The following is a 15,259-nucleotide window of genomic DNA, read 5'->3' on the forward strand; positions in this document are numbered from 1 at the left end:
GCTGCTGAAACATCGCTTCCAGCCTTTGCATTATTGCGGCCTTCTGTGTGAGAGAAAACATCGGAGGTAGTGGGAGAGAGAGCGAGAGACAGCGGGCAGGGTGAGAGAGAGGCGGTGTCGAGGAAGGGGCAGGGGAGAGGTGTGGGGAGAGGAAGGCTGCGGATGGAGGGTGTGGGAGAGAGGCGGCGTCGGGGGGGGGGTGGTGGGAGAGAGTGGGGCGGAGAGAGAGAGACGGCGGGTGGTGTGGGGGGTAGAGAGACATGCCGGGGGGATGGAAGAGAGAGTAGCCGGAGGGGGGGGGGGGGGCTGTGGCGGGGGGAGGGTGAAAGAGAGACACAGGGAGGGGGGGGAAGAGAGAAATACGGGGGGTGGGGAGAGAAAGAGACATGGGGGAAGAGAGAGAGATACGGAGGGGAGAGAGACAAGGGGAGGGGGGAGAGACATGGTGGGGGGAGAGACATGAGGGGGGAAGAGAGAGAGACATGGGAGGGGAGAGAGAAACATGGGGGAGAGACATGGGAGGGGAAGAGAAAGAGACATGGGGGGGAGAGAGAAACATGGGGGAGAGAGAGACATGGGAGGGGAAGAGAAAGAGACATGGGGGGAAGAGAGAGGGTGCAGGAGGGGAAAAGAAAGAGCGACATGGATGGGGAAGAGAGACATGGGGGGAAGAGCGAGAGAGATAGAGGGGACAGTGAGAGAGATATGGAAATGCGAAGGGGATCGGAGGGGAGAGAGGGAACTCAGGGAAGATGTATCACATTGTTCCAACCCCCTTTACACCCACGGTGGATGAAATCCGACACTCACTATTCATTTCAGACCAAATAAACCTGTTTACAATCCATTACCCACGCACAATGCCCCATCTATGGTGAGGCACAGGGGTGGAGTGGGGTAAGGTCATGCACTTGCCCTGAGGTAAGGGACTTCAGCAGCGGGGGAGGCAGCACTTGCACTGGGGTAAAGGACTTCAGCTGGGAGAGGTATGCACTTGGGCTGGGGGGGTGGGGGGGTTAAGAAATTTGGACTTGGGAGGGATGAACTTAGGCTGGGGGATGGGGGAGGCATGCACTTAGGCTGGGGATGGTTTGGGGAGGCTTTTGCTGGAAGCTCTATCTTCTCTGTGAATGCTTGCAGTGAAGTTCTGAAGTTAGAATGGCTCAAATTACACTTTGAAAAATCACTCAGAACTTGGGCTGGGCGGTTCCAATTACACACTCCAGAGATACTCCTGGGTGTGGCTTATCCTCCAAGGGAACCAATCATCAATCAGGTCATGTGTTAATGGAGTCATCATCGGCAGTCCCTCGAATCGAGGATGACTTGCTTCCACATCAAAAAGTTCACAGGTGTTTCAATGAAGGACCTAAAATTCCAGGTCTCGAACTAAATCTTGAAGGGTGGAAGATGCCTGTGCATGGATTTTTTTTAACGTGTGGTGACTATTGCACACCAGCCACCACACGAGTTTGACAGAGTCTTGGTCCAGTAGCAAGGATTTACCAAGACGACTGGAGACCAGCTCTGCTGCACAGGTCTGGTGCACACACATATCGCAGTGTGGGCTGGCCCGTGATGCCCCTGGGCCCTCGTCTCTTCTGGCTCCGAACACATGCCTCTCCTGGGCCCCGATCATATCCCTCTACAATCTCTCGCCGCTCCTTCGCCCCGACCTTGCTGCTCCTGCTGTACCTGTCCACGCTCCAATCACTGAACTGGACCTTGGTGACATCCCTTTTCACTGCCGTTGCTCTCCTGCTCCAACAAATGCTGCTCCCTGGAGTGGTACGCCGCCACGCTACTCTTTCCATCAGCCAGAAACACAGTGCAAATACGTCCGTCCATCCTTTTAGGGTCCAAAGGGCATGATTATAAAGATGGACATGTGTATAATGTGAAAAATTTGCAGGAAATGTGATGTAATATTGTGTAGACACTAGTTTCTTGAAATAAAAGTCACTCAATTTGTTATATTTTATTGAAATTGTTGAGAGTTTAACTTTTCCATCACATCTCATTTAAAACACTTCTTCACCAACTGTTTTCTATTACAAGTAGTGGGAAATCTGGCTAGTAGTGGTGTGTGTGAATTTTATACAGGATGCAGAGTTGACAGAAAATGACTGCCAACCAATTCCACTAATTCCTCTTTCCCGACATCCTTTAATAAACAATTGTACAATACCATCCTTCTAATGGTAAAGAAAAAGTGTTGGTAATCGCAACGGAGAGAGATCAGTACATCAAAGCCAGGCTGCTGTTTGGAAACACACCTTCAAACACTGCTTCTCAAAGATGATACAACGATGGGTGGGAAAGTAAATTTTGTGGAGGACACACAAAATCTGCAAAGGGATATGGAAAGGCTTAGTAAATGGGCAAAAATTTGACAGATGGACTATATGTGGGAAAATGTGAAGTTATTCACTTCGGCAGAAAAAATAGAAAAGCAAATTATAATTTAAATGGAGAAAAATTGCAAAGTGCTGCAGTACAGAGGGACCTGGGGGTCCTTGTGCATGAAACACAAAAGTTAGTATGCTGGTACAGCAAGTAATCAGGAAGGCAAATGGAATGTTGGCCTTTATTGCAAATGGGATAGAGTATAAAATCAGAGAAGTCCTGCTACAACTGTACAGGCTATTCGTGAGGCCACACCTGGAGTACTGCGTACAGTTTTGGTGTCTGTCTTTAAGGAAGGATATACTTGCATTAGAGGCTGTTCAGAGAAGGAGGTTGTCTTATAAGAACATAAGAATTAGGAACAGGAGTAGGCCATCTAGCCCCTCGAGCCTGCTCCGCCATTCAATAAGATCATGGCTGATCTGGTCGTGGACTCAGCTCCACTTACCCGCCCCTCCCCGTAACTCTTAATTCCCTTATTGCTTAAAAATCTATCTATCTTTGACTTGAAAACATTCAATGAGCCAGCCTCAACCGCTTCCTTGGGCAGAGAATTCCACAGATTCACAACCCTCTGGGAGAAGAAATTCTTTCTCAACTCGGTTTTAAATTGGCTCCTCCGTATTTTGAGGCTGTGCCCCCTATGAAGATAGGTTGAGTAGGTTGGGCCTATGCTCATTGGAGTTCAGAAGAATGAGAGATGATCTTATAGAAACATATAAGATAATGAGGGGGCTTGACAAGGTGGAAGCAGAGAGGATATTTCCACTTATAGGGGAAACTAAAACTAGGGGACATAGTCTCAGATTAAGGGGCTGCCCAGTTAAAACTGAGATGAGGAGGAATTTCTTCTCTCAGAGGGTTGTAAGTCTATGGAATTCTCTGCCCCAGAGAGCCGTGGAGGCTGTGTCATTGAATATATATATAGACAGGTTTTTGAGTGTTAAGGGAATAAAGGGTTATGGGAGGCGGGCAGGGAAGTGGAGCTGAGTCCATGATCAGATCAGCCATGATCTTATTAAAAGGTGGAACAGGCTCAAGAGGCCAGTTGGCCTACTCCTGCTCCTATTTCTTACGTTCTTATGAAGGTCTTACACAGCAGTCACACCTCCGCACACCAACATGTTCCCCAACTCTTACTTGCACTGTGAAAGAAACGCTTTCTTTTGCTTGGTTTTGAATGGGGAAAATCTTGAAATGAAATAGAAAAATAGCATTTCAAATTAAAAGGCTGTTGAACAGGGCTAATTTTCCATAAAAACACACACAGGCGCACTGGAAGAGCGAAGGCATTGCGGATGGTAACGCCCTCCAGCGCTGGCCTACTGGCCGCCGCCATTTTGTTTCCTTATTCCCTTATCGGTTAAAAAACTGTCTATCTCTGTCTTAAATTTATTCAATGTCTCAGCTTCCACAGCTCTCTGAGGCAGCGAATTCTACAGATTTACAATCCTCTGAGAGAAGAAATTTCTTCTCATCTCAGTTTTAAATGGGCGGCCTCTTATTCTAAGATTATGTCCCCTAGTTCTAGTCTCCCCCAGCAGTGGAAACATTCTCTCTGCATCCACCTTGTCAAGCCCCCTCATAATCTTATACGTTTCGATAAGATCACCTCTCAATCTTCTGAATTCCAATGAGTAGAAGGGCTGTATGGCCTACTCCTGCTCCTGTTTCTTATGATTCTTCATGTGGTCCCAAAATAGCTCTTTTATAGCCCGATCTGCAGAGGTGTTCCCGTGAGAGAACACCTCCGCAGGTCAGGCTATAAAAGAGCTGGAGCATAAAACTACAACTTCCAGCGCGAGCTGCTCCAAGTTTGTGACGATTTCAACGTGGGCAACTGGGTGACGTCATCAAAACCCAGGTCGCCATTTGAAGCATGGGCAGGAACATTGACGGGGCCCGGGTACAGCGGAGGAGCGAAAAGGTCGGGGCGGATTAGCGGCGACCAGATCATGGTGGAGGAGCGGCGAGAGATTGTGGCGGAGGAGCGGCGAGAGATGGTGGCGGAGGAGTGGCAAGAGATCGTGGTGGTGGTGCGGCGAATGTTTTTGTGGCGGAGGAGCGGCGAGAGATCGTGGCGGAGGAGTGGTGAGAGATCGTGTCGGAGAAGCGGCGAGAGATCGTGGCGGAGGAGTGGCAAGAGATCGTGGTGGTGGTGCGGCGAATGTTTTTGTGGCGGAGGAGCGGCGAGAGATCGTGGCGGAGGAGTGGCAAGAGATCGTGGTGGTGGTGCGGCGAATGTTTTTGTGGCGGAGGAGCGGCGAGAGATCGTGGCAGAGGAGTGGCAAGAGATCGTGGTGGTGGTGCGGCGAATGTTTTTGTGGAGGAGGAGCGGTGAGAGATCGTGGCGGAGGAGCGGTGAGAGATCGTGGCGGAAGAGCGGCGAGAGAGCGTGGCGGAGGAGCGGCAAGAGAGCGTGATGGTGGTGCGGCGAGAGATCGTGGCGAGTGGCAAGAGATTGTGGTGGTGGTGCGGCAAATGTTTTTGTGGCGGAGGAACAGCGAGAGATCGTGGCGGAGGAGCGGCAAATGAGGGAACGGGACATAGAAGAGCCCAGGGGCAGCATGGGCCAACCCACACTGCGATATGTATGCGCACTAGGCCCGTGCAGCAGAGCAGGTCTCCAGTGGCTAACCCGTGCCACTGGACCAAGCACGTGTGGTGGCTGGTGTGCAACGGCCATCATAGGTTAGAAAAATCCACGCACGAGCATCTTCCACCCTTCAATTGGAGTTGAGGACTGGAACATCGGTCCTTCATTGAAACATGTCGAAGCAAGTCATTCTCGTTCAGGGGCCCGCCTATGATGATGATGATGATAATGGTCCGGAAAATGCCGAGTCACCACGAGCCTGACGCGAATCGCCGCGTTCCAGCCGGAGAGTGAAAGGGGGCGGGGCATCGCCCCGTCACGTCAGGCTGACAGTTGCCGCTCGAGCCAGTGGGCCCGCGGTTGGGGAGGGAGGAAAGAAAGAGAGTGAAAAGGGGGCGGGGCCATCATTAGGTTACGTGACGTCCAACGGTTGTCGCACGGGGCAGCGGGCGGTCCTCCAATCGGAGGAAGAGTGGAAGAGGAGAGAAAGGGGCGGGGCGTGGCGTGGCAGCTGGCGGTCCTCCAATCGGAGGAAGAGTGGAAGAGGAGAGAAAGGGGCGGGGCGTGGCATGGCAGCGTTGGGGGGCACGTGACGCGGACGGTTGCCGCTCGAGACACACAGCGCGCGGGCCTCCAATCCAGGGGGCAAAAGGGGACGGACGGACGGGCGGGGGGGGCCAGTGTTGGATCACGTGTTGTGGGACGGCGTGGGAGCGGGGCCAAGTTTGCGAAGCAGCATCGCGGAGGCAGGAGGCGTTATCTGTGCAATCTCTCACACAGAGACAGAGCGGGCTGCGGGTGGGAGGGAAAGAGAGAGAAAGCAGCAGCAGCAGCAGCAGCAGCAGCAGCAAGGATCCGCAATCACGCTCTGTTATCAGCCGCTTGCGGATTCCTGTCCGGGGAAAGCCGGAGCCACTCGCCCGAACCGGCTAGTCAGCTTTCCGCGCTGCCCCGTTGAGCAGCGAGCGAGCTCTTGTCGGCCTGTGAGCCGGCGATCAGCCTGATCCTCGAAAGCCGGTGAGTGCTTCCTGAGATGAGCGAGTGAGCGCCGCACTCCTCCCTCCCGCCGACCCGCACTGTCTGACGGGTTGAAAATGGTCCCCCCGTGGATTGACCGTTTTTTTCCCCCCCAAATTACATTTCTGTTTGTGCACCCGTAACGGTCGTGTTTTTTTTAAACAGTTGGTAATCTCTGGGTATTTCTCTCTCTCTCTCTCTCTCTTTCCCCCCCCCTCTTCCTCCTCCACCCCCCCCCCTCTTCCTCCTCCACCCCCCCCCTCTTCCTCCTCCACCCCCCCCTCTTCCTCCTCCACCCCACCAGTCGGTGGCTATGGGTCTACTGTCGGAGGGTTCGCCATTGAACTGGGAAGAGACGAAGAAATACGCCGATCACGTTCGCAATCACGGCATCATCCAGTTCCTCCACATCTACAACAAAGTGAAGGACCGGCAGAAGGACGTGCTGAAATGGGGCGACGAGGTAAGGGGCAGCGAACGCGTACTGCAGACTGCTGAGATGTTTCTGTCACCTCTTTTCCCCCTTGCGTATGTCGCGCTGTATTCTCTTGAGATGCAGCAAGAGATACTTGCAATCTTCAAACGATTGAAAGAGAAAACGGCAAATGCTGAAATAAAGATAGAAAATTCTAGACGTACACCGCCACCCCTGAACACACAACATGAACCTGTCATTTGCTTTCAGAGCCTGACTAATCTTGTAAGTTCTCCGTAACAGCAAAAAAATGTGGTGGTTGACCGAAGTAAATTTTACAACTGTTAACTAAAGCCATAATTAATCCTTTTATGGCAAATGTAGCAAAGGATACTTGGATAACCATAATTCTTTCATGAAACCCCTGCAAGACCGAGTGGGAATGTGGTGTGACGATGATTTGTGGATGAAAAGTGAAGGTGATCCTACAAGATAGGTATTCCTCTAAGAATTGCTGGTGGGACAGAAGACAGAAGGAACTTTGAGTTATTTTGCGTCTTTTACAACCTTGGAGTGTTCCAAAGTGCTTTAGAGCCAATTAAGTACTTGAGTCACTGTTGTAATGAAAACATGGTAGCCAAAGGGCCAACAAACAGCAATAAGATAATCAGTTTTTGTGATTCAATATTGGCTAGGATACTAGGGAGAATTTAACTGCTCTTCCTTGAATAGAAACATAGAAAGTAGGTGCAGGAGTAGGCCATTCGCCCTTCAAGCCTGCACCACTATTCAATTAGATCATGGCTGATCATTCACTTCAGTACCCCATTCCTGCTTTCTCTCCATACCCCTTGATCCCTTTAGCCTTAAGGGCCACATCTAACTCCCTTTTTGAATATATCTAATGAACTGGCCTCAACAAATTTCTGCGGTAGAGAATTCCACAGGTTCACAATTCTGAGTGAAGAAGTTTTTCCTCATCTGGCTTACCCCTTATCGTTAGACTGTGACCCCTGGTTCTGGACTTCCCCCAACATCGGGAACATTCTTCCTGTATCTAACCTGTCCAATCCCTATCAGAATTTTGTGTTTCTATGAGATCTCCTCTCATTCATCTAAATTCCAGTGAATATAAGCCTAGTCGATCCAGTCTTTCTTTATATATCAGTCCTGTCATCCCGGGAATCAGTCTGGTGAACCTTTGCTGCACTCCCTCAATAGCAATGTCCTTCCTCCGATTAGGAGACCAAAACTGTACACAATATTCAAGGTGTGGCCTCACCAAGGTCCTGTACAACTGCAGTAAGACCTCCCTGCTCCTATACTCAAATCGTCGAGCTATGAAGGCCAAGATGCCATTTGCCGCCTTCACTGCCTGCTGTACCTGCTTGCCAACTTTCACTGCCTGCTGTACCTGCTTGCCAACTTTCAATGACTGATGTACCATGACACCCAGGTCTTGTTGCACCTCCCCTTTTACTAATCTGTCACCATTCAGATAATCTGCCTTCCTGTTTTTGCCACCAAAGTGGATAACCTCTCATTTATCCACATTATACTGCATCTGCCATGCATTTTTCCATTCACCTAATCTGTCCACGTCTCCCTGCAGCCTCTTAGCATCCTCCTCTCAGCTCACACTGCCACCCAGCTTTGTGTCATCTGCAAACTTGGAGATATTGCATTCAATTCCTTTGTCTAAATCTTAATGTATATTGTAACTAGCTGGGGTCCCAGCACTGAACCTTGTAGTACACCACTAGTCACTGCCTGCCATTCAAAAAGGACCCGTTTATTCTCACTCTTTGCTTCCTGTCTGCTAACCAGTTCTCTATCCATGTCAATACATTACCCCCAATACCACATGCCTTAATTTTCCACACTAATCGCTTGTGAGGGACCTTGTCAAAAGCCTTTTAAAAGTCTAAATACACCACATCCACTGGCTCCCCCTTGTCCACTCTATTGGTTACATCCTCAAATAATTCTAGAAGACTTGTCAAGCATGATTTCCTTTTCATAAATGCATGCTGACTTGGACCGATCCTGTCACTGCTTTCCAAATGTGCTGCTATTACACCTTTAATAATTGATTCCAACATTTTCCCCACTACCGATGTCAGGCTAACCAGTCTATAATTCCCTGTTTTCTCTCCTTTTTTAAAAAAGTGAGATTACATTAGCGACCCTCCAATCCATAGGAACTGAACCAGAGTCTATGGAATGTTGGAAAATGGCCACCAATGAATCTACTATTTCTAGGGCCTCTTCCCTAAGTAATCTGGGATGCAGACTATCAGGCCCTGGGGATTTATCGGCCTTCAATCCCATCAATTTCCCTAACACCATTTCCTGACTACTAAGGATTTCCCTCCGTTCCCCCTTCTAGACCCTCGATGCCCTAGTATTTTCAGGTTATTCGTGTCTTCCTTAGTGAAGACAGAACCAAAGTATTTGTTCAATTGGTCTACCATAGTGCAATGGGATGTTATACATCCACCCGAGAGCAGATGGGACTTCCGTTTAACAACTCATTCAAAAGATGGCACCTCTGTCAATGCAGCACGCCCTTAGTACTGCACTGTCAAGAAAGCGATGGACAACTACATTGAATGCAACTACTAACACAGATCTATTGGCGGTGTTTTCTGCAGCTGTTGAGTCTAAGCAGTTGTGTTTAGTAAATCAATATATTGATTGGACAAAGCTAATTGGCCAGGGTAGTCTTGAGGAGGAGTTCATAGCGTATCTGGGATAGTTTCCTTGAATAGTACGTAACGGAACCAACCAGGGAGCAGGCTATCTTAGACCTAGTACTGTGTAATGAGGCAGGGTTAATAAATGATCTTGTAGTAAAAGATTCCTCTCGGAATTACCATAATATGGTTGAATTTCAAATTCAGTTGAAGGGCGAGAAAGTTGGTTCTCAAACCAGGGTCCTAAGCTTAAATAAAGGAGACTATAAAGATGTGAGGGCAGAGTTGGCTAAAGTGGACTGGGAAAATAGTGAAGTGTGGGACGGCTGATGAGCAGTGGCAGACATTTAAGATATTTCATAACTCGCAACAAAAATATATCTCCATGAAAAGGAAAGACTAAGAGAAGGGATAACCATCCGTGGCTACCTAGGGAAATAAGGGATGGTATCAAATGGAAAATAAAGGCATACAATGTGGCCAAGACTAGTGGGAGGCCAGAGGATTGGGAAATTTTAAAAGCCAGTAGAGATCGACTAAAACAATGATTTGAGAGGGAAGATAGACTATGAAAGTAAACTAGCATGAAATATAAAAACAGCCACTTTTTATGTACCTGTAGAAACGCTAACGTAAATGTTAATCCCCTGGTGGATGAGACTGGGGAATTAATAATGAAGAACAGAGAAATGGCAGAGACATTGAATAAATATTTTGTATCGGTCTTCATGGTAGAAGGCACTAAAAACATCCCCGTAGTGCATAATCAAAAGGCTATAGGTAGGGAGGAACTAAATACTATCACTAATGAAGTAGTACTCGGTAAAATAATGGGACTAAAGGCAGACAAGTCCTCTGGATCTGCTGGCTTACATCCTAGGGTCTTAAGAGAAGTGGCTGCAGAGATAGTGGGTGGATTGGTTGTAATTACCAAAATCCCCTGGTTTCTGCGGCGGTCCCAGCATATTGGAAAACCGCAAACGTAATGCCCCTATTTATATAAAAAAAAAGGAAGACAAAAAGCAGGAAACTATAGACCAGTTAGCCTAACATCTGTTGGGGAAAATGCTGGATTACATTATTAAGAAAGCAGTAGTGGGAAATTTGGAAAAGCATAATTCAATCAAACAGTCAGCATGATTTTATGAAAGGGAATTCGTGTTTGACAAATTTGCTGGAGTTCTTTGAAGATGTAACAAGCAGGGTCGATAATGGGAAACCAGTGGATGTGGTGTATTTGGATTTCGAGAAGGCATTCGATAAGTTGCCACATAAAAGGGTACTGCACTGGATTGGGGGTAATGTATTGGCATGGATAGAGCATTGGCTAACTAACAGAAAACAAACAGAGCGTCGGGATAAATTGGTCATTTTTCCCGTTGGAAAACCGTGGCTAGTGGGGTGCCGCAGGGAACGGTGCTGGATCCTCAACTATTTACAACCTATATTAATGACTTGGATGAAGGAACCATGTGTAATGTAGCCAAGTTTGCTGATGCAAAGATGGGTGGGAAAGCAAATTGTGAGGAGGACACAAATTCTGCAAAGGGATATAAACAGGCTAAGTGAGCGGGCAAAAATTTGGCAGATGGAGTATAATGTGAGGTTATCCATTTTGGCAGAAATAATAGAAAAGCAAATTATAATTTAAATGGAGAAAATTGCGAAGTGCTGCAGTACAGAGAGACCTGGGGTCCTTGTGTATGAAACACAGTGAGTATGGAGGTAAACATAGAAACATAGAAAATAGGTGCAGGCTCGAATTCAATATGATCATGGCTGATCATTCACCTCAGCACCCCTTGATCCCTTTAGCCGTAAGGGCTATATCTAACTCCCTCTTGAATATATCCAATGAACTGGCATCAACAACTCTCTGCGATAGGGAATTCCACAGGTTAACAACTCTGAGTGAAGAAGTTTCTCCTCATCTCAGTCCTAAAAGGCTTACCCCTTATTCTAAGACTGTGTCCCTTGGTTCTGGACTTCCCCAACATCGGGAACATTCTTCCTGCATCTAATCTGTCCTGTCCTGTCAGAATCCTATATGTTTCTATGAGATCCCCTCTCATCCTTCTAAATTCCAGTGTATAAAGGCCCAGTTGATCCAGTCTCTCCTCATATGTCAGTCCAGCCATCCCTGGAATCAGTCTGGTGAACCTTCGCTGCACTCCCTCAATAGCAAGAACATCCTTCCTCAGATTAAGAGACCAAAACTGTACACACTATTCCAGGTGAGGCCTCACTAAGGCCCTGTACAATTGCAATAAGACCTCCCTGCTCCTCTACTCAAATCCCCTAGCTATGAAGGCCAACATGCCATTTGCCGCCTTAACCGCCTGCTGCACCTGCATGCCAACTTTCAATGACTGATGAACCATGACATCCAGGTCTTGTTGCACTTCCCCTTTTCCCAATCTGCCACCATTCAGATAATACTCTGCCCTTGTGTTTCTGCCACCAAAGTGGATAACCTCACATTTATCCACATTATATTGCATCTGCCATGCATTTGCCCACTCTCCCAACCTTTCCAAATCACCCTGCAGCCTCTTAGCATCCTCCTCACAGCTCACACCGCCACCCAGTTTAGTGTCATCTGCAAACTTGGAGATATTGCACTCTATTCCTTCATCCAAATCATCAATGTATGATGTAAAGAACTGGGGTCCCAGCACTGAGCCCTGTGGCACTCCACTAGTCACTGCCTCCCATTCCAAAAAGGACCCGTTTATCCCGACTCTCTGCTTCCTGTCTGCCAACCAATTCTCTATCCACGCCAGTACATTACCCCCAATACCATATGCTTTGATTTTGCACACCAATCTCTTATGTGGGACCTTGTCAAATGCCTTTTGAAAGTCCAAATACACCACATCCATTGGTTCCCCCTTGTCCACTCTACTAGTTACATCCTCAAAAAATTCCAGAAGATTTGTAAAGCATGATTTCCCTTTCACAAATCCATGCTGACTTGGACCGATCCTGTCACTGCTCTCCAAATGCACTGCTATTTCATCCTTAATAATTGACTCCAACATTTTCCCTACTACTGATGTCAGATTACTGAGGTACAGCAAGTAATCAGGAAGGCAAATGGAATGTTGACCTTTATTGTAAGGGGGATAGAGTATAAAAGCAGAGACGTCCTACACCTGTACAAGGTATTGGTGAAGCCACACCTGGAGTACTGCATGCAGTTTTGGTCTCTGTATTTAAGAAAGGATATACTTGCATTGGAGGCTGTTCAGAGAAGGTTCACTAGGTTGATTCCAGAGATGAGGGGGTTGACTTATGAAGAAAGCTTTAGGTGTGGGCCTATACTCATTGGCATTCAGAAGAATGAGAGGTGATCTTATCGAAACATGTAAGATAATGAGGGGGCTCGTCAAGATGGATGCAGAGAGGATATTTCCACTCATAGGGGAAACTAAAACTAGGGGACATAGTCTTAGAATAAAGTGCCGCCCATTTAAAACTGAGATGAGGAGGAATTTCTTTTTGAGGGTTTTAAATCTATGGAATTCTCTACCCCAGAGAGTTGTGGAGGCTGGGTCATTGAATATATTTAAGGTGGAAATAGACAGATTTTTGAGGGATAAGGGAATAAAGGGTTATGGGGAGCAGGCAGGGAAGTGGAACTGAGTCCATGATCAGATCAGCCATCATATTAAATGACAGAGCAGGCTTGAGGATCCAAATGGCCTATTCCTGTTACTATTTCTTATGTTAATGGGGGTTCCTGCATATGGTAGCTTTACATATATTACTGATGGATATATGTTTTCTGGATGCCTTCTTTGTATTAGTTAATTAGACCACTGGGCATTTTGCAGGGAAGTGTTAACAATAGAGAATTTACTCTACTATCCATCTTGCAAGTCTTTGCTTGGAAATTGGTCTGCCTTGGTTCTTGGGACCATATGTGACAAGATGATTGACATGTCTACCAAAGTGATTTGGTACACTGTATAAAACTCCCAAGGCTTTATGGTGAACCAGTTAGTATTGAAGAGCTTGGCAAAGAGTAAACCTGTCAACATGGCGAGTGGATTTCGTAAACAATTTTTTTCATTGAATAATGTGGCAAGAGTATTGTATCCAATTCCTGGCACCACACTTTAGGAAGGACGTGAAGGCTTTGGCGAGGGTACAGAAGAGATTTACTAGAATGATTCCATGGATGAGGGAATACAATTGCATGATAGACTGGAGAAGCTGGGATTGTTCTCTATGGGGCAGAGAAGGCTATTTGATAGTGCTGTTTAAAACCATGAAGGGTTTAGATAGATTAAATAAAGATAAACTGTTTTTAATGGCTAAAAAAGAGCACCGGTTTAAGATGATTGGCAAAAGAACCAAAAGGAAATCTTTTTATGCAAAGAGTGGTTCGGATTTGGGATGCACTGCTTGATCGTGGTGGATGCAGATTCAATAGTAGGTTTCAAAAGAGAATTGGATAAATAATTGAAGGAGATGGGGAAAGAGCGGAGAATTGGAACTAACGTGATTGCGCTTTGAAAGAACGCAGACTCAGTGGACCAAATGGCATCTTGTGCTGTAATATTCTATGATTCTATGAAATTCTCTGCAAATGGAGAATCTGAAATGAATCTCCCATGTGTAGATATTGTGCTTCAAAGATACACGTGGTCCAGTTTCAAATTTGTTTGATCGCTCCTGTGAAGCACCTTGAGGTTTTTCTACCACAAAGTTATAAAAAATGTAAGTTATTACATTTAGAACAGCAATTAGTTTTTTTTTGTGTGGCAGTGGACAACAACCTGGCGTTGAACAATGTTGTGGAGTTATTGGTTCTGATTTTCAATGTTGACAAACATTTTCACGACAGTAAGTGATGCTGAGTACTGACTGGGGCAGTAGTATCAAGTAATATAAAGCTTTAACCACGACAACAGAAAAACTAAAGTGATTTTCATTGTTGTAGAGGTGTCATTTCCGAGCAGAAAAGGCAAGTATACCAGCCAAGTATGATAGACCACAGTGGTGCTTAATCTCAGTGGCAATTAAAAAAAAATGAACAACTATAATCTACAAGAATGATCGAACTGGAGTAACATAAAGTACTCCAATCTTTCTGAGAAAAATAAAATTTACATTCAAATTGGAATTGCGGAACTTTGAGCAGCAACAACATTCTTAATTGCACAATATGGCCTTTAGTATGATATGAAAGTGAGCAAACCGTGTGGTTGACCTCTCCCATTGAAGTGTATGTTCAACAGCGTTCTTGGGTCTGTTGCTGTCTTGTGTAGTTTTCCCAGAACAATTGATAAGCCAGATGTTTGGATGATGCTTTATATATTAAACAAATGAGTACCCTACAAAATGCATAATCTTTTTTCCCTGTAATCTGAAGGTGTTTGAGATCAGCTATTTTAAGTCAATATGGAAAAAAGTTGTTTGATTTTGTGATATTTAAGGCTGAGCTAAGATTCTGGACAATTGCTTTTGAAATTTGTCTTGAAGTATATTGTTAGATACTGAGGCTGCTTGGAAAACAACCTATTAAGACAATGGGCCCAAGTTTCCACAAGAAAAAAAACGGGCGCCCCTCCGAGCTGGGCGCCCGTTTTCCGCGCCTAAAACGGCGCCTAAAAAAATCCTCGGTATTCTCCACCGACTTACACTCCTGTGGCACTCAGCGCAGCCTGCACGAGCTGTGGGGGGGGGCGGAGTCAGGTCCCTGCGCTGAAAACAGTGCCGGGACCTCTGCACATGCGCGTTACAGTCGGCACGCAAGTGCAGTAGCTCCAGGCGCCGAACTGTGTGGGAGGGGCCCGAAGCACGCAGCCCCTAGCCCTGGCCCAATGGCCTCACTGGGGCTGCGTGAATGAGGCTCCTCCCACGGCCAGCTCCTGCTCCCCGCCCAGACCCGACACTCGCGCCCCCCCCCCCCCCGACAACCGAGATCCGACACCCGCTTCCCCCCCCCCCGCCCCGACACCCGCGCTCTCTCTCCCCCCCCCCCCCCCCCCCCGACCCGACACCCGCTCCCCCGACCCGACACCCGCTCCCCCCCCCCCCCCCCCAGACCCGACACCCGCTCCTGTCCTCTTCCCCCACTCCCTCTCTCCCCGCTCTCCCTCTCTCCCTGCTCTCTCTCGC

General features: G+C 47.3%; 1 protein-coding gene across 2 annotated transcripts in view; it reads left to right on the forward strand.

Moving 5' to 3' along the window:
- The first annotated feature begins 5,754 nt into the window (after positions 1-5,754).
- gclc (glutamate-cysteine ligase, catalytic subunit) overlaps positions 5,755-15,259 on the forward strand; it is a 103,711-nt gene continuing 94,206 nt past the window's right edge. Inside the window, exons 1-2 of one of the 2 annotated variants that reach the window (XM_070884893.1) lie at positions 5,755-6,019; positions 6,324-6,482. In XM_070884893.1, coding sequence (XP_070740994.1) covers positions 6,333-6,482 — 150 coding nt within the window. In that variant the 5' untranslated portion in view covers positions 5,755-6,019; positions 6,324-6,332. Of the gene's footprint in view, positions 6,020-6,323; positions 6,483-6,645; positions 6,720-15,259 lie in introns of those variants that run through there. The other variant, XM_070884894.1, reaches the window with a different exon arrangement.

This window comes from Pristiophorus japonicus, chromosome 7 (assembly GCF_044704955.1).
Source record: "Pristiophorus japonicus isolate sPriJap1 chromosome 7, sPriJap1.hap1, whole genome shotgun sequence".
Classification (NCBI taxonomy): Eukaryota; Metazoa; Chordata; class Chondrichthyes; family Pristiophoridae; genus Pristiophorus; species Pristiophorus japonicus.